The sequence below is a fragment of the Tinamus guttatus genome, unplaced genomic scaffold, assembly GCF_059628265.1.
Source record: "Tinamus guttatus ecotype Peru unplaced genomic scaffold, ASM5962826v1 Tinamus_guttatus_pri_ptg000232l, whole genome shotgun sequence".
NCBI lineage: Eukaryota > Metazoa > Chordata > Aves > Tinamiformes > Tinamidae > Tinamus > Tinamus guttatus.
In genome coordinates, this window is record NW_028288766.1 from 204,174 (window position 1) to 228,201 (window position 24,028).

Genomic DNA, 24,028 nt, shown 5'->3' on the forward strand with positions numbered 1-24,028 from the left:
GAGCATCTATCGTATGAGGAAAGACTTAATGAGCTGTTTAGCCTGGAGAAGATTGAGAGGAGATTGGATCAGTATGTATAATACCTGAGAGGAGAATGTAAAGAGGATGGGGCCAAACTCTTTTCCATGGCGGCCAGTGACACGACAAGGGATACAAGTTGAAACACAGGAAGTTCCATCTCCGTGTGAGGAAGAACTACTTTACCGTGAGGGTAACAGAGCCCTGGAACAGGCTGCCCAGAGAGGTTATGGAGTCTCCTTCTCTGGAGATCTTCCAAACCCGCCTGGACGCCACCCTGTGCCATGGGCTCTAGGTGTCGCTGCTGGAGCAGGGGGGTTGAATTAGATGATCTCTAGAGGTTCCTTCCAACCTCAACCACTCTGCGATTCGGTGACAGCGAACAGCGGCTCCTGCCGCCGCTCTCCCGAACAGAAACCTGCCTCGCAGGCCCTAAACCCCCCCCAAGGAAACGCAGCTCCCGGCGCCCTGGGGCTGCCGCCCGGCACAGCCACCGCCGCGGGGCCTGCGAGGGGCGGTGGCTCCCCTGTCTCCGCCCGCGGGGCGGCTCCGCGCGGCGCTCGAGGGCGGCAGCGGCGGCGGCGGCGGCAGGAAGCGGCCGCAGCCTCGGGCGGCGGCGGAGAGGTGTCCGCGCGTCCGACCCGCGGGCCGCGCCCGCCCGCGCGGGCCCTCGGCAGGCGGCAGCGCGAGGACAGGTAAGGCCCAGCCCCGCCGGCGGCGGGAGCGAGGCCCGAGCGGCCCGGCCCGGCCCGGCCCGGGGGAGGCTCCCTTCGTGACAGGAAGCCCCGCGCGGGCTCCATCTTGCCGCGGGTGGGAGCGGCCCCGGCGCGAGCTGGGCGCGCTCGGCAGCGCCCCGCGGGGAGGGGGCGCAGCCGCCTGCGCTAGGGGGAGCCGGAGCAGGAGCAGGAGGAGCAGCAGGAGGAGGAAATGTCAAAGCGGCCGCGCGGAGCGGGGCTCCGAGGCTCCCGTCGGGTTCCGCAGGCTGGCGCGTCCCGGTGGCCCCCACGTCCCCTCGGTGCGCGCGGCCGCCGCGTCCCGCTGCCCCGGGAGCGGGCGCCGGCTCGTGGGGGATCCCCGGGCGGCCGCCTCCTCCCGGGCGGGCTCCTTTTCCAGCTGAGAACTCGCTGCAGTTGCGCTTTCTAACGAGGAAATAACGTGCAAAACCCGGGTCTCCCTCAAGGCAAGCCCCAGAGGCAGCATTTCAGCACCGCTTAGCCAGCGGCTTTGACTTCTTCCTGTAGCATCCCAGTATTGACCAGACTCGGGTATTTTCTTTGCAAAAGAAAAGCTAATTCCTGAACCAAAAAGTGCAGCGATTCCCTGACAAAAGGGAAGGGATTTGGCAGGCTGGGTCATTGGGGTAACAGCGATAGAGCTGTGATGCCCTGGCCTCTTCTGAAACATCTTCTGCAAGTGTGCAGGGTTTCACCCGCATCAGGGCTCCCTGCAGGCTTCGTTTCCTCTGTCCCTAATCCATACCTTAAAGTGTCCAAGAGGTTTGGGGCCTGCGAACTTGTCCACTTTTTCTGATAGTATCTTGTATTGGGACTTTTTGTATTAATCTCGATAATTTTTGCATGGCTATGTAACTAGATCACCAGGGCAGCCATTAGCACCAAAAAAAATTATATAATAATAATAACTTTATCAGTCCCACTTAACAGTGGACACTACTGAGCATCAGAGCAGTAACGAATTATTAAAACAGAGCAAATTCTCTTTGAATGGTGACCCAATGATCAGGTCATAATCTTGGGAGTTTATGGGCCTTTTGGGTAGCAGAGCAGGGAGCATAACCCATGATGTTAAAACCACAAACCCACATATTGCACTCTTATTACTCCCTAAAGAATACCCAAACATATTACTGGGCAAACCTCTCTCTCTTCTAGGAACCAGCTTTGAGACTCTTTTTTACAGTATGTGCTGGCACTTGTTAAAAGTAACCCAACCTTAATAACGGTGTTCAGAACATCATGTTAAATCTAATTTGCTTAATGATCAACCAAGTGTACAGATATAGGGGGGACCCTCTAAAATACCCACATATGCTGAGCTTGTGTGAGATTGAACTAACTGAGCTTCAAAATTCCTGTTCATTCATTATACTCATTAAGAATTATGGATACATAATGTATATAATGTTGCATGATAGATTTGTACCGTCATGTATCTTAATAGAAAGCGGTAAGCTTGGCTTGGACTTGAGCCTTTGAGCTTTCCTCCTTGATTTCTCTGTTATGTGACTTTCCCAGGTAATATCAGTGAAGCAGTATACCAAAATAAGCAGTCTTTCTTTAAATATCTCGCCACAGATTGCTTTCCTGTGATATCAATACTTAGGAAAACTTCAGGTTTGAAAGAAGTCTTTGGTTCAAAGTTCTTATACACAAAGACCACCTACTTAAAAAAAAAAATCACATCCTAATACTAGAACATATGCGCGTAAGGAGGATTTCCTGCCACTGTATGAGAAAATCTCCCTTGTTGAATGTTATCCAGTTCATCACAGCATCCACCTCATGCTTTCAAAATATAATATACTGTTTCTTCTGAATTTCCAAGTCAAGTCACCAAGGTCGTGGTGACTAATTATGGGTTGGTGGGATAATTCACTAGCCATTTATGTAGGAAGAGTGTCCCATATTGCTGTAGTTGGAGGGAGGGCTGCGTTTCAATTAGCTATATAGTGATGATTGGCAGGTAGCCCTAAGCTGTCGATAGCGTTAACATGACTTTAGAGATTCAGCTTTCAAAAATACTTACCTAGTTTGTGTGGTCACTAGAGCAGAATATGCATTCCTGCCTGAGAAGTTACTAGCTAGATGCATAATCACCATTATTATGCAAAAACTGGAGAGAGACCCCAGATACAGAAGGAGGGTGTTAGCCCATGGCAGCTTTAAGTCCTGTGATGAGTTTAGGCCTTTGTGCTTGGGGTGGCACCGGCATTGCACCCAGGAGAGCCAGGACATTCCCAGCAACCTCGGGGGAGCCCAGAGCAGGCAGCACTCGGTGCTCCTCACAGCACTGTGAGTCACTTGTGGCGTCGCTGCTCACGTAGCTTCAAAGCAATAAAAAAGCAACAAAGCAATAAAAAAGCAACAGCTATTTGGTGTGGCACACTCACCTGCTCGCCACCAGAGAATGCCACCGTATCCTCAGTCCTGTGCTCATGAGGCAGGTCCATGCTCAGGCACTTTGGAAAACCTCTAGGTGCTGTGTAATGACACTTTCTTTTCTTCTATATTACAGATCCAGGACGTGTAGAGCATTTTATTTTGTTTTGATCGCTCAGCCTCAAAGACTGCGAACATGGCACTGGAAGATATCCACATGAACACCCAGGACTTGCTTGAAAAGCAACAACTAGATGCTGGAGGGTTTGGAACAATTTCTTTGTGCTTTCACAGGAAACATGGATACGTAGTATTAAAAACAGTGTACACAGGACCTCAGCGCACAGAGTAAGTTACAAAATGAATTTTCGTTCGGATTTATATTCTTCAGGTAGACTAAATAATTTTTTAAATCCAGTGGAGATAATCTTAATAAAGTGTTGCTGTTTCAAATCTCTGCATCAAGGAAATACTGTCTATGGGGAAAATGATGTAATACAATACTAGCAGCTATCCTGCAAATTTTCTTGTTTTTTTCCTCACAAGTCAACTTTTGGAGTGTTTTACCTCATTCTTATGGTGAAGTTTTTGTTTTCTTTTGTAATGTGAGCACTGTTGGTGTGAATTGTTAAGAACGGAGGGAGCTCTTGAAGGCCTAAGGAAATGGAGGAACTCAGTAGGTACAGGTTTTTTTTAAACTTGCATGTTAATTTGCAGTACAGTTATGCAAGTGCAATACAGTAGGAAGCAAACATGAGTCATTAGGAGATGCCAGACTCCTTGAGCTGGAGCGTGAACCAAACCCCAGAATTGAATTAGCTGTTGATTTTAGTGGATTCAGGTCAACTTCTAGCTCTACTACCTCATACACATAACAATCCTAAAACTGTTCCATGAGTTTGAACAGAGGAAGGTGAATTAAGAGATTCTGGTAGACCACAGCACTTAAAATGGACAGTTTTTCTCCTCAAGCCTGCTAGATTTTTTTGTTGTTGTTCTCTTTTTGGTTTGCCTTGCCTTTTTTTTTATTTTTTTTTATTTTTTATTTTTTTACTGTCCCCCAGTTCTTAAATCTGTTACTCCTTAAAGCTTTGGAACAAAAGGCTTAAACGAGCACAGACCGAATGACCACCTTCTTGTCCCCAGCGGTAGAAAGCAGTTTCCTTTTTAAGTCCCAGGGCAGGGAAGCATTAGTAAGCAGCACAGCTGAGATTTTACTGCTTCCTCTTGTGTTGTGACTAGCGCAGCAGTAGTAACCAGAGCAGCACCCGTGTGAAGGAATGGGCACAGCCCTGTTTTGGTACCTTTGGTGGGCTCCTAGCTTGGCTGTTGTGAGAATTAATGAGTTGTGCTGAGGCCCGGGGAGCAGTTAGGCTTCGAATTCATTTCCAAGCAGTTCACCTTAGTACAGGCTGCCGGTATCCAGGGCAGTGGGTGGATCTCTGTGTGATGAAACCATTTCGAAAGTGAAAATAGATACGAGCCCTTCGGGAAGGAGACATTTCTTTGTGCTTGCCTGTACAAGACGTAGTGGGTCTAAGAGTAGAGTTTGTTTTGATCCTGCTTTCCGACGGCACTTGCAGCCTTCCCTGTCCATTCTGCCTCCGCAGGGATTGGATGCTTCAGGGATCCAGTCCGTGCAGTCAGGGATTTGGATGCCCCCAGCCAGCAGCACGCATACGCAATGCGTGCTCTCTGAAGAGCAGCCCCAGTGCAGAGCTGCCCAACACAGGTCCACAGGGATCCTCTCTACGAGGCGTCTGGGAAGACACTCAGAAATGTAACCTGAAATAAGCAAAGCTGTACTAGTTGAAAACCAGCTGAAGGCTTGGTTCACCTTACAGTGGCTCTCAGGATGTTGACAATTTTGACTGTTATTTTCATTATAAATCAACAGCTTTTTCCTTCCTATGTTCTTTCCAGCCTGGCACCTATGTGTGGTATAATTTCTGTTTTACAGATACAATGCTTCCCTCCTTGAAGAAGGCAGGATCATGCGTAAACTGCAGCATGACCGGGTGGTAAAGCTACTAGGTATAATTTTGGAAGATGGAAACTACTCACTTGTAATGGAGTATGTGAACCGGGGAAACTTGATGAAAGCTCTACAGAAAGTGAGCAGTAAATGGAATCGTTAATTATCGAATACTCACGCTACGTACGGTTGATGTGTGAAGGAGACAACACGTTGCCTCCAGCTCCAAGGGGTGGAGGCTGTAATCTCTGCCCTCTTTTCCCTTCTGAAGGGCCCCTGGCAGCGCTGCTGTCTCTAGACAGCCGAGGACGATGGCTGGGGCTCTTGTGTCCAACATGGTGGAACAGACCCCAGTTACAGAGTTCAGCATTGTAGAGGGTTTTTGTGGAGAGGTTTGGGGAATTTGTGATGTAAGAAATGTGGGGTGGCTCTGGATTTATGTTGATGTAAGAACTTAAGGTACAAGAAGGACCCTTGTTCTTTTATATTACCCTGGCTTGATTGAGACTGAGAAAGACTCTTGGAGAGAGATTGAGAGGGAAAAAAAAAATTATCTTACTGTTCTTTAATAGCTGTAGTGGCTATAGCAGCATGTGTTTTAATGGACGGTGGTTTTTTTCTTTATTTTAGCTCTCCATGCCTCTATCAGTGAAAGGGCGTTTTGTGCTGGAGATCACAGAAGGAATGCTTTACCTACATGAGCAAGGCCTAGTACATAAAGACCTAAAACCAGAAAACATCCTTGTGGACACAGACTTCCACATTAAGGTAAAATGAAAAAAGGTGGCGTCCTGGTTAAAGAGCCCGGTTCAGCTACAGTGGTTATTATTCCTGATTCACAGATGAACTCCTGTAGTCCAGCAAGCTACTGGTAAGGCAGTGTTAGCAGTGGCCATTGGAGTTGGCATCCTACACAGCCTCTGAGCCTTCCTCTTGCATAATCTGCTCTGGCTTCCTTTCTTCCCCCATCTGTTAAAAAAAAATCAGGAGGGGTACTAAAAAAGAATGAATAAAGCTGTTGAGAATTAATGGACTACAAATAGTAAAACAGCTAAGAAGAAAAAAAAAAACACAAACCTTAACACACAGTGGTTGAACCAAAAAAGATGTCTTAATGATCATGTCTTTTGTCCTCTATTGCAGTAATTTCTCCTCCTGCCTTTACCTTCTTCATTTTCTTTCTTTTGCCTATTACCTTTTCCTCTTTTGTCTCCCTCTTTTTCTCTTAGTCCTCATTATTAAATGGCAGCCACCAGCTACAAAAAAAGCAGCAGGAGATTCCTTCAAAGAATGATTTATAAACCTGTTCCAAAGCCCTTCCATTAACTTCAACGGGCTTTTGGATCAAGACTTATACATGTAGACCCTACTGCAGAATAAACCAGAGTAAAATTTGCAGCAGTCCTCAGCAAATGTCCTGTCCCTGGTCAAGGTGAGTTGCTGAAGTAAACACCCCGTTACAATATGAACCTACTGAATGAATTCCCTTGATTTCTTATTTCTTGTGGATAAAGTAGTGACAAGTGATATGACAAGGTTAAGATGATAACAGATGATAGTGATGTATGAGCATCTTGTAGATAAGAGAGATAAGCTGTATTTTTTGGGGAAAAAGATAAGCTCTTTATGCACTTTTATGGACTTTTTCTTAGTTTCCAGCTTGCTTACATGCACAAAATCAAACTATCCTATCATTATATTGTTTGGCAGACTGAGCTGGAATCCTGGAATCCAGGATCAAATTCAGAAACAAATGATACTTCCTTGAGCAACTTGATAAGTTTCCTTTAGGATAGCTGTTGGATGACCTGCCTGCTTGGATGTGTCTAACATGGTTCACATTTATAAAAGGAACCAGTTGTTCTAGGAATCTGCAGGTTTACAGAGGTTTCTCTCGAGTCTTCCTCTGCCTTATCAGGCATCCTCTCACTTGCAGACATGAACTGGGACAGCTGCTTCCTCAAGGAAATTTAAGTTTTCCTCTTCCACTGAGCACATCACCTCTAAGTGTAAGGTTGGCCCAAAGCTTCGGAAACTAAAGAAAGAATAGGGTAGCTGAAGGCAGCAAGAGCAATGTACGAGAAATATGGTAAAGAAGTAAGGCAGGGTGTCACCCCTCTTGTATCCGAGTTAAGACTGGGTTACATAACTAACTCAATTTAAAAGCATCCAAGAGAAACAGGCGCTTTTTTCCATTTTGTCTGTCCTGCTGCCCTCCTGTTCCCGTGTGTTAGCCCTCGTGGTGATCTGACCATCCCTGTGTCCTCGCAGAATGCAGGAGGCTGAAGCAGTGGCTGCCGCCTGCTTTCTGCTCAGTGCCACCCCTCGAGTGGGCAGCACGTGGCTCCGCGAGCTCCTTGTACCAGCCCTTCTCCGGGCCCAGAGGAGTCTGTGCTGTAAGTGCAGGTGCAGCAGGAGCACGTGGCAGGAGGCCATGGGGGAGGCAGGGAAGGATTAACCCCCTTCAGCATCAGCCGTTCGTCTACTTGCTGCACCTGTAAGGATTCAATAAAGCCACCTTGTCAAGCCCATGGTATCCAGATACTCCTGCTTTAGCTTATTCCACCTCCTAAGTTATTCCATCAACTTGCATGCTTTTTCATGTCTCTTTGGCAGACATCAGACAAGCTTAGATAAAAATGGAAAGAGTGTGGAGCAAAGACATTGCCATCTTACGATTATTTCTGAATTTGATTCACCAGAAGGTGCTTCAAGCAAGTCTTGAACATGATTGTCAAGATGAGCAAAAACAAACTTTAGCTTTGTTTGCATTGTGATGTTGCTCCCCGTGGGGTTGAGTTTCTACTGAAGGTTCAGACTAATGGTTCTTGTTTAGCAGGGTTATTCCAACTAAGCAAAAAAATAAAAAAAAAAGGCAGATGGCTTAATTTCCTTTCTCGTAGTTGCATTGTTGTCCTAGGGTCATTTTTAGATAAAATATTATCAACTACTCATTATAAAAGTATGAAATACTTGCTTACCTCCTATTCATTGTAGGAGTAAATACGATGTGTCTTTTTTCAGATTGCAGATCTTGGTGTTGCCTCCTTTAAGAACTGGAGCCGGCTGACCAAAGAGGAGACTCTCCGCCAGAAGCAAATCAAGAGCGCTTCCCAGAGCAACGCGGGCACTCTCTTCTATATGGCCCCAGAGCACTTAAGGTCTATTAATGTGAAACCTGTGGAGAAGTCAGACGTTTACAGCTTTGGCATAGTGATTTGGGCAATTTTTGCTGACAAAGAGCCATATGAACGTAAGTCATCTGCAAAAAGCCTGCATCCCCAAATTAACATTAAGTTAAATTAAACATTAACATTAAATGCTTACCGTTCATAATATAAAGTTATAAAACAAATAATAATAGATAAACTTGCCTGTGCCAAAGAAAAGCTCCTGCTTAGCAGCTGGTGGCCAGCAAGAGGCGTTCTTTCATCATTTCTGACTTTAAGTGTAGGCAAGGACATTTGCATTGCCTTTGAAATGCAGGCGTGTGAGCACACATCTGTTCACATCCATGCAGGGTAGTTGTAAACCTCCACTCCGTGGCAAAGACTATACAAAAGTTGGCATGCCAGGGTGGCAGCCCTGGTATGTGCTGTGTCCTGTTGTGGGCTCGCCACATTTCTTTTTGTTTTTACTGGGGACATACACACGTTCAGCTATTGCTTCTCAGCTGTGTGGTGCTAATTTCTCAAAATAGGCTAATGCAATCACGTAGAAAAACAGAAGCAGAGCTCGGAATTCCAGAGAAGGAAGTTGTACTTATGATTTTGAAAGCCTTTTATTAGCTAAATGGCTAGTACTTGTCCATGTGGCCATCTCCAGGTTCTTAGCAAGTACAGAGGTTCATGTTCTAGAGGTCCAGATCTGTCACCCTTACTCTGAACTACCATTACACTGAGTGAATGTTTTGGCATGAGATATTTGTATATGCAACTCCAGCATCTTTCTTTGAAATCTTCATTTACCATATCCACAAAGACCTGGGAGACTAACTCACTAAATCCTTTACTTAGAAAGAGGCAACTCTTCGGGATATGAAAACCTATGATTAGTGCCTAATATGAAATTTTGTTTTTCAGATGGTATAAATGAAGCTCAGATTTGCTTTGGCATCATTAGTGGGAACAGACCAGACATAAAAGAGATTATTGCAAAATGTCCAGAGGAAATTATTGACTTAATGAGACAATGTTGGGAGGAAGACCCAGAGAAACGGCCAGCCTTTGCGGGTGAGGCCTTAGAGGTTATTTTTCTTACGTGTCCATCAGTAAGGAGTAATAGCAATCCATCTATTTACATGCCCAGTGTAGTCTACTGCCACTTCTGAGATCAAAAGAATTGTATTTTGTTGAGCATTTAAAGATATGAGAAATTCTGTTGCCTAGATAGAGCTGAGACACTGTGCCTGCTGAGAAAATGCTTCCTAGAAGCTGCTGCAGAAGCTATCTCAGGTTAACCTTTCGTAAGCGATGGGACAGCCTTAAACTAGCCAATTATGTAGTCAGATCCCAAAGTAACTGAAGTCAATAAAAGTCTTAAAACTAAATTGAATAGTCTGGAGAAGAGACAAAGATCATTAAGCAAAATAAGCCAATAATCTTGATCTCTTATGGCTGTTTTTTCTCTTTGCAAATATACATGTTTGCCTCAACATATCATGACAAAAAAGAAAAACTACATGTGACAGGAAGTGGAGTTTTCAGTTTAGACAGGGAGATCAAGAACTTAATATTCAGCAGATATATACTTCAGTGTACATAGGAAATAGTACCAGGAGAAACCTGTTTATCACTTTTGTATTTCATCTACATAATCTACTGCTAATGTATTAGGTTTGTGCTTCACTGTAGCTTTCAGTATCTGATTCTGATCTGCAAAATACTGCTATCTATCATTTTTGTAAATTCTTTCAATAATAATTCAATTTTTAGTGGTGATATGGTAGGTGTTAATCAAACAGCTAAGTGTAATTGAATATGTCTAGTTTCTTAAAACAGAGGTACCCAATTCTTTTGGGCAGTCAAGTCAATGAAAGGACAATCAGTCACAGACTGTAAACTGAGCATTTTTACTCTGAAAAACAAGGCAACGAGAACAAAAATAGCCCTAGAGCCCTGTTGGTGCTGCTGTATTAAGGCTAAATCAGTCCTGTGAACACAAATTCCAAACATATGTTTCATGTGTGTATGTGTGCACTGCTCTTCTTCACTTCATACAATTCTTTGTCAATCCTCCTCTATTAAAACTGTTAAGCAGTATAATTACTTGTATTTTCCATTGAAAATCACTTTCACTCAGCACTCTCTCTTTTTTTTACAGAAATTTGTGAAAAATACAAGCCGTTTTACTATCAAAATTTAGAGAAAAATGTTGAAGATGATCTAAAAAAGTTACAAGTGAGTAATTTTGTAGTTCTTTAAGATGCTAGTTTTGCCACATCTCCTACCCCCTGGCCCCAGGATAGGGCCGGATTCTGCTACTCCGATACTAATCATGCCTGACCAACCTGGCTGCCTGCTGGGATAAAATACTGGATTTGTGGATGAGCGTGAGTAGGGGATGTGATTTATCTACACTTCAGCAAGGCTTTGATGCTGGCTGCCAGAATATTCCTGTATCCAAGTTTGGATGTTCCGGTCTGAATGGGATAAAACTAGTTGGCCAATGTGGCTCCGAAGTCAGTGGTTAGTGGTCCTGCTTCCCCCGGAGCTGGTGGAGCGCAGGGGTCGGTGTGGGGAGCTGCCCTGACACAGAGGTGTCGGTGACTGCAGGTGGTGCAGCGCGCTGTCACCAAGCTCCCAAGGGACTCCGGGCCGGGGAACCAGGCAGCACCCACAGGCAGGGCTGCCAGCTGCAGGAACAGGTTGATCAGAGCCTTCGGAGGTTTGGCAGGAGCGTCCCGCAGGCGGAGCAGAGCCTCTCCTGGAGCAGGGCCGTGGCAGCGAGGGTGCCCGCCTGCTCGGCGCTCACCTGCACGCGGTGCCTCTCCTAGGGCCCCGGACACAGCAGACATTGGCCTCCTGAGGACAGTTCAAGCGGAGGCGCCAGGATCTGGGGGGCTGGAGCACATGCCTGTGAGGAGTGGCTCAGAGATGATATAACTGCAGTGGGGCCTAACAGCAGCCCCTGCACAGAGTCTGAGAGAAGCCATGCACAGCAGGAGGATGAGAGAAGGGGCATGCATGGAAATAGGAGAGATTCAGCCTGGAAGTAAGGGCAGAATCCCTTTCCCCATGAGGATGGTCAAGCAGGGGAGCAAGGTGCCCAGGGAGGCTGAACAGTCTCTGTCCTTGCAGGTTTTTGGGACCTGGCTCTGTGATAAAGAGCTGGTCTGAGCAGCCTGGTCTGATGCCAGAGCTCTGCACAGGAGAGCTGCTGGACCAGAGATCTGCTGAGCTCCCTTCCAGTCTGTGTGACTCCGTGATTCCCTGATAATGCAAGACCCTGAAAAAGCCCCTCCAATAAGTCTCTTTCAGGGAATGAAATAATTCTCAGAGATTCAGAAGCGGCAGCATCTGATTTAGACTAAGTGTGAAGAATCCCATAAATACATATGTGGGTTTTTTTAATACATTAAAATTTGTCCTATGTTTGACAGCATCTTAGTGAGTACCAGCAGGTTGAGACCATGAAGCTACACAACAGTAATACGAATTTGAGAAATTTGAAGACAAGCATTTTTTGTTAGTGGTTAAGTTAGTCCCTCTATTTTTTTCTGGATATAGATTTACAAGTTATGGTAAATAGATTAATTTTATGACAGAAAGTCATAGGGATTAAAATTACTTCTTTATTAATGTTTTTGGCTGATTATGGAATCTTTTGTTTTACAGATTGTAAATATGAATAAATTATCGATTTGCTTAAGTAGTACTGACAGCAAGCAATGGGAATGTCTGACATTAGGAGCTCAATCTCTGCAGCAGTGTGAGGCTCCAAAGATTAGACACCCAGTTATTGTAATTAAGAAAAAAAATCCAGGCCTTTCTTTGTGAAATAATTCTTTTACACTTTTTTTAAAAGTGTCTCCTTGTGTCACCAAATCTGTAACTGTGAACACACAAGTTTCTGGTTTGGAAAGCATGTGATGTTTGTCAAGCATTGTTTGATGAAACAAATAATAGTTATACTGGACTTGCTTGGCCAAACATGATGTGAAATATGAATGTCATTTTATGATGGCAGCCGCAAGTGAGGATTGAGGCCAGCTGCCCTGGATGCATTAGCCCTTTGCACGTCCTCCTCCTCAGTCATAGGCACCAGCTGCCTGCTTTGAAAATGGACTGCACATCTCAGTAAGAAGAGCTGCTGTTCATAGCAGGGCACACAGCGAGGGGCACAGACTGGGAGCATGGCATCCAGGCAGGACAACGTGGTGAACTTCGAGCTCCCTCTGTTACGTTCATGGGTTAGAGGGTTTGGGTTCTGAGGAGTATTTATTTGCTTGTAATCGGGGAGGCAGAGGCCACAGCCTTCTCACTAGTTATGGAATGTGCCACTGTTCAGTTACTCAAATAAAATCTAAGGACCTAAGCTTGTAGTGAGCTTTTTAACATCATCTTTTCCTGTGGGAAGAGAGTGAATTTGTGGGAGGAGGTGAACAGGATAAATCAGCAGTCTTCTGTCACGGTGACTGCTCGGAGAAAAGTCTGGCCATTAAGTGCAAGACAGACTAATCCTTTTCATACAAAAACTCTACGTTTGTAGCAAATTCATTCCCTATGTTCCCTATGTGGGAAAGGTATCATTTGGCCAGCTCAGAGGATCCCACACTGCAGTTGTATTGGAGCCTTTCCCCCTTCTCTGAAAAGGGTTTTTGTTGTTGTTTTTGTTTGTTCATTCGCTTTTGTTTTTTGCATCTTTAACAAAGCAGTGAGACTTTCCTGCCAGGCTGTGGCCTCTGAAAAGGGATGGAGTTGTTCCCTCCTCAGGTCACTTCACTGAAAGATGTGCTCTTTCTTACCACAAAGACCCTCTCTTTGGTTTAACCTTCACCTATACCTTGATCATTTGTTCTTTCTTATGTACAGAAAATGTGGCCTGAGCCAAATGAACTGCTGACCAGGATGCTTCAAATAGATGCTGTGGCAGAAGGTAGCAGTAATGGTCAAGTAGGTAAGTGTTGCAAGTCACTAGCTAGCACATCATTATGCCATATGTTCTGCTTAGGATAAAGTTGTGAACATGCAGAATTTATGAGGAATTTCACCATTAAGTGTTTTTAACAGATGCAGTTATTTCAGACTTCAGAGAGAATTGAATTCGCTGAAAAGACTGAGTTTGTTCCTAGACTCCTAAAAATTGTATTCACTATTTCAAAATTTCCAGCATCTACAGCTTGAAGCTCTTTTATTTTACATTATTCTGCTTTCATCTCCCATTCAGAAAGTTCCCTGTTACATTTGATTTTTTTAATGGTCACTTTGATAATTACTTCTCATACTTAATCTTTCTCCCCTCTTCTTTAATCATACCAACAAGTATGTCTACTTGTTTGAGTTTTCTGCAGACTTCAGTTCCATGAAAACTTTACTTTTTCCCACTTCGGCCTTTTATACAAATGTTCTGAATACAGCCAGGACTCAGGACGAGAAAGTACTGCTTTTTTATTAGCTTGCTCTTCACTGAATCTATCTAAGCAATACTCCATCTATGAGTCTTCCCTCCTTTTGTCATACTTGCTATCAAGACTTGCTTGAGTTGCACGTTTCACAGGTTTATAGAGCTGTCTCATTAATAATGTCACGATTAGTTAGTTTTGTGGTAATATATCAAGAAGTCTTTCACCAAAGTTTCCTAGTAACAAAGGATATAGAATCTTATTTGCAGCACTGACTTGCAAGCAGCATGAGAAGCTTCGGTAGAAGTTAAAATGCTGCTAAGTTTGCTCATCCCTTTTTAAAGATGGGTTTTTAAGAGAATTTTAAAAGAATGAGGTTAAACTGTAACATGCAACTGTTAAATCTTCTCTAAAGCTTTCTATAACTGTTCCTCAAGAGTACTTATGGATTAGTAGGGCAGCCCCACCACTATGTTTTAAAATGAATACAGTTACATTTCCTTTGCAGAACTAGTCAAGTATGACTGCAGCAGTTGCAGGTGCTCTTCTGCTTCAAACATGAAAGGTTTTGTTGTGAATCTGTGCTGCAGAAAGATGCTGTCTTGTCAGCCTTTTGACCAAAGCCATTTTATTTCTCCAGTCAACGAGCATTACTCAGATAGATAGCAGTAGGGAAGGAAGTCCTAGAGGAGCTGCTCGCCCAGCTCAAGCTTGCTCAGGAGAATGGATGCCCCTGTGGCAATGAGACATTGCTAAGAGCTACCAGTCTTGGTGAGGTTGTTTCTGCGTTAACTTACACCTCCTGCTCCCGGCCACACTGTTAACAGCAGAAACAGAGCAAGTCAGAAACAGAGCAAGTCACATTGCCATGTGTACCAATACGCTGCCATCAAAAGGAAATAGTTCGTGTCCTGCCTAGTCTGGACAGAATTCATGTAATTGGAGATAAGGAGTTCACTGGCATTATCTGAGATAATCAGAAAACATAAAATTTACGGCACTTTTGCAGTGATTTGTGAGCATCCCTTGCTTCCAGGAATGCACAGGATTTTCTAGACAACTTTGAAGCTATCAGAACTTTTTAAGAAAACCTCTTCAGTCCTGCACTTTAAAAAAAAAAAGAAAGAAAGAATGAAAACAGGTACTAACAAGCAGATTTGTGCATTCTTTTTTTAGTCCTGAAATGCTGCAGTATGATCTAGGTCAGAATTCAAAGCAGGACTGAGGTAAAGCTTCTTTGATACTGAGAGTTAGTTTGAAAGATTTAGGTGGCATAAACTCCTTTTTATCTGCTACATGTTACTTGTGAAAACACACTCTTTGAGACTCTGGAGAATAAACTAGACAAAATAAAAAGACTCAGTCAAGCCTCATGAACTACCTAGAGTGATATTTTGCAAAATTATTTTAAAACATGACCTTAATGATTTTTTTTTATACTGTATGGAGTAACACCTGTTCTGGTGGGTCCAATTCACCATTGTGTTACACTCCAATTTTATACTCAATAAACTTCAGTTAATGCCAATAAAGGCTTACCAGTAAATCATACCAGGCATGTGCCTCCAGGCATCTTTGAGAGAAGGTTGAGAACTCAACATCAATATAACTGGAGTATGGAGCGAATTTGACGCCACTAGAGTGGAGAAGATTTTGGCAGTGGTACAAGCCTGTGCTTTGTAAATAAAAATCTGAAACCCTTCCTTGGAAAGTCATTATAAAGTAAAACATAGGTTATGCCGCAGGTGAGTCACATTTTATAAATTACCTAATATGAAGAATAGCTTAGTTGGTTCCAGTGTCATTGCAACAAGCTACATATTTCCATTAGGATACATTTAATATATTTAATTTTCTTCCCTTTCAGATCAGCCTAATTCTCTGCACAGCTCTCAGGGTCCCATGACCGGCCAGGTGGACGAAGCCCTGTTTGCTGCCTGTCCTGAGAACCAGCCTGTGGAGAGCTGTGAGACCTCATTTACTCCCGCAGAGAATCTGGAAAGGAAACTGCAGCATGAGTTCAACTACCATGTATTTGGCAGCCGGATGGATAAATCAGACGTTTCACCTGTGGTATACACTCCTGAAATGAGAGAGGAGGAAAGGAGACGAAGAGTTTCCTACGATCCATTTGCAAAGCCATTTTCTACTCCACAAAGGAGCGAACTTTATCCAAGAGCTGAAAACACAGGCTCAAACACTAAACCTTATTTTCAGCCACAGCCGGCTATATCACCACCAATATGGGGAAATTTAGGTGCTTTTTATGGGCCAAACCCTAACAGTTTCCTAGCAGGAAACACAGAGGATCTCTATGGATCATGTGCAGTCTCCCCATTTAGCCTAAGTAAACCTCCTGTGCCTGAAACTGTCCCAAACCCAAAGTCACACAGCTCTGCAAATTGGCATCTGAAGAATGCAGACGCGGATACAGGTAAGATTCTCCCTCCTTCAAACCTCCTGTGTCTGAAAACCCATTTGCCTTCTTAAAAACAAAGCCCACTTGCAAATAACACTGATCTGGGATGCAGCAAGAGCTTATTTACTTTGTCGGGTTCTCTTTGTTTTTTTATTGTCATTTCAGGTCACTAATATGCTCTGGTTTTGATTTCCTTATACCTGTTTTTGCTGATCTTGGGCCGTTAACTTCACCTGGATCATTTTTAAGCACTAGTGTAATAGAGGAGCTTCAGAGCCAGGGCTTAGCTCTTTAGCTACCAACTTAACAATAGCAACCAACAGCTGCAGCAGCTGTGGTGAGAGCACCAAAAACAAGAGCCGTTACCAACCACGCTCAGAAAGTAAAGAAATACCATTGACTCACAGAATGTGGCATTCATACCATGCATGTGCAGAAACTAAGGTGCACTCTTGCCTTGGTTTCTCCAGAGAGCTCTCTCCAGTGCTGGATGGGGAGCATCTCTCAGTATTTGCTAGTGAACGATGGAATAAAAAGGCATGGAAGCACAGCAAGAAGAGAATACTGGATTTAGCAAAAAAACAGAAATAAGTAGTCAGTAACCAGAGGCATTTATGATGTACCTTTTAGGAACTGGATGTAGTAGGAGATATGTTAGTCTGCTTCTACTAGACACTGGCTATTTTTAGTGTGGCATTCCTTTTCAGAGCTTCTCACAAGGAGAGCAAGAATACCTGGCTCATTATCAAGCGTAATGCCACAAAGATGCCATTCTGTTAAATTATGTATGCAGGGGCTGTGATTAGTTGCTTACTTGAGTTTGCTTGCTGACGTGAAGCTGAGAGCTGTCATGTCAGGAAGAAAGGATAAGAACACCACTAATAAAATAAGATCCTTTGATAAAAAGAAATTAAAAAAAAAAAAGAGAAAGAAGTTGTTACAGGGAGGGAGCATGCAATAGTGTAGGAGATGTCAGCCTGAGTTTTAGAAGACCTGCACGGTAGCTCTCCCCCTCTTTCTGGGTGACTGTAGCCTAGTCACTCTTAGTGCTCCAGTATGAATTGCCGTAGCTCATTTGGGATCATGTTAAGAAATTACTAACCCGAGGAGAAGGTTACATCTCTGCCAGATATAACTGTCCCCAAAAAAAGTGCAGTGGTGTCCCGTTTCTTAGCTACAGCAAGTGACGACTGATGCACTAGTAGAAACCACAATCCCTCTCGGCTGGAAGCAGCAACAGCCTTTTGGGGAGCTTTCTTGGTTTGGAATGTGCCGGTGTGGATGCCTGCCATGGGGCACGTCCATCCTGAGCTGCACCCTGGTCCTGTGCAGCCATCTCCTCGGCAGGTGGTCATGCGGCCACGTGGACCATCACCCTCCTGTCTGGGCCGCTGCTCGTTGCCTCACAAGCAGTGACTGACCAAGCCAGGGTGATGGGAGTCACACTAACTGGAGTTATTCAAGGAGATGAAGTTCTACTAACAACTTTCCTGTCTTTTTGTATATAGTAGTAGAACGTATATACCCATACTATTAAGTATGTTTGCTCTTTTTATTATTTTTATTCTATAATGCTTCTCAGTATTCTCAGTCAGCATTTCTGTTTTTTCTCTTTGTTTAGGTAACAGCGATTCCAGTTCTTTCATGAGGGGAAATTTTGCATATTATCCTAGCACATCTCAGTTAACCAGAGTAAACACAGGCAAGTGCTGTAGCCTTATCTGTGCTGGTAGCCAACAGGGCATGCATTGCAACTTGAGCAGGAAAGCAAGTACCTTCAGGACCTTGAAATATTTGATGTGACTGCTTGCTATCTTGAACCACAGCAGAACTCAGCAATACCAGTATCTAGAATTAATTTCGGTCTCTAGCAGGACGTATAGTCACATTCAGAAATAAGGGTATATTTGATAGATCAAGAACTTTATGTTCTCTGACATAAGGTAGCTTTAAAAAATAAATAAAAAATGAAGGCATTGTCCTATAACCTGGAACTTGGACCCACTCACTTCCTTGAAGAATTAAGCTGCAGTGACTAGACCCAGCTCCTGAAGCCCACCTGTATCTGCTACACCCATCCTAAGGGCCATCTCTTGCTCTGGTTTTGTAGTGCAAACTTCTACCCACAGCCTTCAGGCTGATCAGCTTTCCTTGAGGCACAGTTCTCCACTGTTCAGCTGCCCTGAAACCCCCTGAAGTTATGCCCTGTCCTCTGGAAGGTGTTAAGATATAGTGGGTGATGACTCAGTACAAGCTCAGGAATGAAGTGAATAACAAGGGTCTTGATTTCCTGTGCAAATAGATAAAACTGACCACTAGATTTTTATATGCAGGAATGATATATTGCGAAAGAAAGTGATGCCAGCAAGACACTCTAATAGAACATGAAATATGGATAGCGTAGGAGCAACCAAAAGTGATTTTCTGTAGCCTTATAGAACTTTGAAATCATAAGAGTAAAGCTGGACTTTTCTACTTCAAATGTAATAAAAGTATTTAATCCCTTCTGTGATTAATAGAACCTTCCTCCTTACCCTTCACATGTTACATTTTCCTTATACAGATGATTCTATCAAATACACCATAAATAACAGTACCGGAATTCAAATTGGATCCTACAATCACATGAAGATTGACGAGCAGAATCAGCACATAAGCACTTCTCCTGTCATTGCAGAAACATCTTATTCATATTATGAAGCAACGGGTATATTTGGTAAGAGACATCTCCTGATTTTTGGAGTATTCTCCCTCTATAATGTACCTCTGAGTACCTTTTGAGCAAATGCAAGTATGGATGTATAGCCATCAGGAAGCAGAGCAATAATGACTGTAAACTCAATGGAAGTAGTGTCCAGATTGATGATCCTCCCCTGACTGTGATTTTAATATTTCATTTTGGTAGTAATTGGAAGATTTTAAAATTTAATATATTTTCATTGATCAGGATGGGGGTTAATTATCTCTGTGTATTCCGAGGTATACAGATTAATAGTGTCTAAGAGCACAAAAGGCATTGTAGAGACATTAGTCAAGCTTTATAAGTACTCTGAAGGGGTGTCTCAATTTTGAAGATGTTTAAATGACAAACTGTGGTAGTCTCAGATCAAAAAAAAAAGGTCAACACCTGATTTGTGAATAGGTGGGTCTTGAGAGTGCCTGTTCTGCAGTATTTGGTAGCATTGCCTCCATGAAGCCCACTTTTGATTGTATGCCCCAAGTTTTGCCTCCCTTTGTTACCGGTACTTAGTTTGGGAACAAGAACAGAGGTGATCTCAAAGGGCATGGCTCTGTCGCCGGCGTTCGCGCTGGGGGCCCTTGCCTCAGCGAGCAAAACCCGAGCCGGGCAGCAGGAAAGCGGGGAGCAGTCCCCGGGTGGGCAGGCGAGCCCCGCACCAGAGGCAGCTCTGAGGCAGCGGCGGCGCCAGCAGGGGAGGCAGCCCGAGCCCACGGTGACAAGAGCTGCCCCAGGGAGTTCTGCAACCGGCGTCGTCGTGGCGCGGCACTCAGGCCACAGCATGGCCATCACGGCACTCAGGGCACGGTGTCGCGGCACTCAGGGTACAGCGCGGCCTTTGGCACAGGCAGGGTGGGCACAGACAAGACAGGCGTGGTGCTGCTCCCTGCTCAGCAGGAGAGCCCTCCCCACAGCCATCACTTCAGTGAGGAAGCAGCCGAAGCCACGGTGTGTGCTGGGCAGAAAGCCAGCACCAGGAAGGCTGTGGGGATGCAGACTGAGATGCCACTAGTACATACAGCTGTCCAGGTCTTTGGCTGCCCAGAGTATCCGAGTTTCTCTATGTTAGTGGGGGGCAGCAGAGCCAACACCTGCATCAGGTGTGAACAGGTAGATAAACTGCTTAGCCTGGTGGCGTCACTGAAGGAGGGGGCAGAAAGGCTACCAAAATTAGAAGGTGCATCAGAAAGTGTGAAAAAGAGATAGATTGGTAGAGTGACACCCTGCAGCCATCTGAAGAAGTGCACAGGGGGTACACTCCCAAACCACCTGAGGATCCCCTATCCTCTTGCCATAGGGCAGAGGGGGCAGAGTTAAGAAACGAGGAGGAATGGAAACAGATTTCCACTCATTGTGACAGGAGAGTTTCCTCCTATCCCTCCTTGCCTCCACACGTGTCCATAGACAACAGTTGTGAGGCCCTGGAACTCAAGGGAGAGCCAAATAAGGGCACAGACCAAGGTCCATCTAGGGGGTTGTCTAGGGTGCGGCCGCCAAGCCCACGCCTTAAGGCTGCCTCCACTAAAAGGAAAAAAAGGGAAGCTGTTGTGGGCGACTCCCTCCCAGGGAGGTCTGTTGTCACCCTGGCACCTGAGTAAGGGACATTGCAAAAAGGCTACCAGATCTTGTACAGCCCTGTGACTACTACCCACTATTGCTTTTCCAAGTTGGTAGTGATGAAGTTGCCAAGAGTCCATCAGAAGGGACTTCAGGCATCGGGAAGATAGGTTAGGCGAGCAGGAGCGCACATGGTGTTCTGCTCCATCCCCTCAGTGTCAGGGAAAGATGCTGAGAGGAACGGGGAAAACCACCTACTCAACACGTGGCTGAGAGACTGGTGTCAGCAGTCAGATTTGGTGTTTTTTGATCATGGGGCAGTCTGTACAACTCTGGGCCTTCTGGTGACAGATGGGGCTCATCTGTCTTTCAGGGGGAAAAGAATCCTTGCCCTTGAATCCTTGGAGTTGATGGGATTCATTGAGAGGGCTTTAAAATAGATATGAAGGGGAAGGGCCATAAAACTGGCATCTATCGGGATGAGCGTAGAGGTGGCACGCCAGGACTGGGGAGAGCTCAGTAGCCCAGCTGAAGTGCCGTCTATACCAATGCACGCAGCGTGGGCAACAAACAGGAAGAGCTAGAAGCCATGGTGCATCAGGAAAGCTAAGACAGTTGTCACTGAAATGTCACGGGACCACTGTCATGACATGACTGTCATGACTGCAGGGGTGCTGCAGTGGATGGCTACAGGCTCTTCAGAAGGGACAGGCAAGGAAGGAAAGGAGGTGAGGCAGCACTGTGTGTTAGGGAGACCTTTGAATGCATGGAGCTCTGTGTGGGTGACAGAAAAGCCAAGTGCTTACTGGTCAGGATCAGGGGGAAGGCCAACAAGGCTGATATGCTGGTGGGAGTCTGCTGTAGGTCACCAACCAGGATGAGAGACAGACGAGCACTCTACAAGCAGCTGGCAGAAGTCTCATGATCTTTGCTCTTGTGGGAGACTTGAACCTACCAGATATTTGTTGGAAATGCAATAAGGCAGAAAGGAAACTGTCTAGGAGGTTCGTGGAGTGTGTGGAAGGTAACTTCTTATCACGGCTGGTAAGGGAGCCTGCCAGGGGAGGAGCCCGCTGGACCTGCCCTTTGTCAACAGAGAAGGACTGGTGGGAGATGTGGTGGTCAGAAGCTTGTCTTGGGCGTAATGACCACAAAATGATAGCGTTTTCGGTTCCTAATGAAGTCAGGAGGGATGTCAGCAAAACAGCAACATTGGACTTCCGGAGGGCAGACTTGCTGCTTCACTTGGACACACACAGGTCTGTGAGGCCAGATGGGATCCACCTGACCGTTCTGAAGGAGCTGGCGGAAGTGCTCTCTGAGCCACTCTCCATCATCTGTCAGTGGTCCTGGCCAACAGGGGAGGTCCCAGATGACTGGAGGGGGACGGTCCTCTTTAATATCCTTATCAATGATCTGTACAAGGGGATTGAGGACACTCTCAGTAAATTTGCAGACAACACCAAGGTGGGAGGAAGAGTTGACCTGCTTGAGGGTAGGAAGGCTCTACAGAGGGATCTGGACAGGCTGGATCAATGGGCTGAGACCAACCGTAAGAGTTTCAACAAGGCGAAGTGCCGGGTCCTGCACTTTGGTAACAAGAACCCCAAGCAGTGCTACAGGCTTGAGGCAGGGAGGCTGGAAAGCTGTGTGGCAGAAAAGGATCTGGGGGGTCAGAAGGTTGACAGCCGGATGAATGTGAGCCAGCAGTGTGCACAGGTGGCCAAGAAGGCCAACAGCCTCCTGGCTTGTATCAGGAACAGTGTAGCCAGCAGGACCCCCTGTGTACTCGGTGCTGGTGAGGCCACACCTTGAATGCTGTGTTCAGTTTTGAGGCCGTCTCTACAAGAAGGACTTGAAGGTGCCGGAGTGTGTGCAGAGAAGGGCAATGAAGCTGGTGAAGGGGCTGGAGCACAGCCCTTACAAGGAGCAGCTGAGGGAGCTGGGGTTAGTTAGCCCAGAGGAGACTCAGGGGAGACCTTATCAGTCTCTACAACTACCTGAAAGCAGGTTGTAGTGAGGTGAGGGTTGATCTCTTCTCCAGAATAACTACTGAAAACAAGACAGGAGGAAATGGCCTCAAGTTGCACAGGGGAGGTTCAGGTTAGAGGTTAGGAAGAATTTCTACATAGAAAGAGTGGTGAAGCATTGGAACAGGCTGCCCAGAGAAGCTATGATTCTATAACTTAAACCATGGCGAGAATCTGTAATTCTGCCCTTAACTGGGGTAGGGAGAAAAGCTCCCTGTGTAGCTGGGGCCACTGTCAAGCATTGGAACAGGCTCCCCAAGGAAGTGGTGGAGTCACTGTCCCTGGCAGTGTTCAAGAAATGTGTAGATGAGGCATTTAGGGACATGGTTTATTGGACATGGTGTTGAGGGGCTTATGATAGGACTTGATCTTGAAGAACTTTTCCAACCATAACGATTCTATGATTCTATAGTGGAGGGAGTAGAAGGAGTCTTAAGCAATGGTGTTTTCTTGAACTTTTTTTTTTCTTTTTGCAGACAATAATACTGTCCTCTCTGAGAAGCATCTGAATCTAGTGAGAGAAAAGCTGGCTAAACAGTGGAAACACTGTGCTCGTAAACTGGGCTTTTGTGATCCAGAGATTGATGAAATTGATCATGACTATGAACGGGACGGACTGAAAGAAAAAGTTTACCAAATGCTGCTCAAGTGGGTAATGAGGGAAGGTTCCAAAGGTGCCACAATTGGAAAACTTGCCAAAGCCCTGTTTGGGTGCCGAAGACTGGATCTCCTTACTAGTCTAATGCAAATGAATGAAGAGCAGGTTGAGTGAGAACCGGTGGAAAAGGAGGGCATTTTTCCCAACAAGTTTCCATAGGAAGTAACATTTATGAATGGACTTTCTGGACCTTCCCTGTTTTGTATGAACCCTTTCTTTTTGGAATGTATTTTTCTACCAAGCAGTTTTCAGGGAAGACCTCCAATAACTCAAAGTACTTATGTCCAGAGAAGTAGGTCTTCCAGGGGATAAAAGAAAATAGGCATTTTCCTGTTGAATCAAATGATTGCACTAAGATGACAACTGCAACACAATTTTGTAGAGTTGTCAAGGAGAATGTCTGTTTCTTTTATACAACAGTTTTAGACTTGTCTTCTAAGCAAGGACTCAGTTCACTTTTGAACATAAGTCTCTTGTTTCAGCAAAGCTAACATAGGCATAAGAATATGTCAAAGACTGCCTCACTGTTTGAAAGCCTTGGGCAGAAAGTAAAATTAATTCTTGATTTGGTCTAAGTGACAATACCGAAAAGCATATTAGACCAGATTGTTCTAGGCTGATAAGATCCTATTTTAAAAGTCCTTTTACAGTGCTTTTTAGAGAAAGAGGGGCGTAATTAACAAGAATACTTTCCTTGCACAGGATACATTAATCCATTAATCTTGCATTAGATTTGACATTGCTTGTTAGAGATTTGGCATGATAAATCTCTGGTCTGCTTTATGAAATGCTGAAAAAGAAATTCAATCACTATGCAATTCCTAGCAAAAACTCAGGAATATATAACCTTTGGGAAGGAGAAGTGTTTTATTCCATATGCTACTCAGGCTGAGAACAGGAATTTAACAAATGCTGAATCTCTTAGGCTGCACTTACACTAGTAAATTATAT

At 44.9% G+C, this 24,028-nt stretch overlaps 1 protein-coding gene across 2 annotated transcripts; it reads left to right on the top strand.

Annotated features, from left to right (window-relative positions):
* Positions 1-3,276: 3,276 nt before the first annotated feature.
* RIPK1 (receptor interacting serine/threonine kinase 1) lies at positions 3,277-24,028 on the top strand. 2 transcript variants are annotated; one of them, XM_088525649.1, is made up of 11 exons: positions 3,277-3,486; positions 5,099-5,252; positions 5,744-5,881; positions 8,138-8,366; positions 9,196-9,345; positions 10,436-10,512; positions 13,147-13,231; positions 15,544-16,110; positions 17,717-17,797; positions 18,659-18,811; positions 22,896-24,028. In XM_088525649.1, exons 1-11 carry the CDS (start codon positions 3,335-3,337, stop codon positions 23,189-23,191), a joined length of 2,082 nt encoding a protein of 693 aa, XP_088381775.1. In that variant the 5' UTR covers positions 3,277-3,334; the 3' UTR covers positions 23,192-24,028. The 2 variants fall into 2 exon arrangements, with proteins under 2 accessions (XP_088381775.1, XP_088381774.1); XM_088525648.1 differs by lacking the exon at positions 17,717-17,797.

Excerpts from the sequence above, each read along its gene's own strand:
- RIPK1 (XM_088525649.1), top strand. The coding sequence starts at position 3,335 with ATGGCACTGGAAGATATCCACATGAACACCCAGGACTTGCTTGAAAAG. Across the intron at positions 10,513-13,146 it reads ATGATCTAAAAAAGTTACAA|AAAATGTGGCCTGAGCCAAA; the intron begins GTGAGTAATTTT and ends TCTTATGTACAG. Across the intron at positions 18,812-22,895 it reads TGAAGCAACGGGTATATTTG|ACAATAATACTGTCCTCTCT; the intron begins GTAAGAGACATC and ends TTCTTTTTGCAG.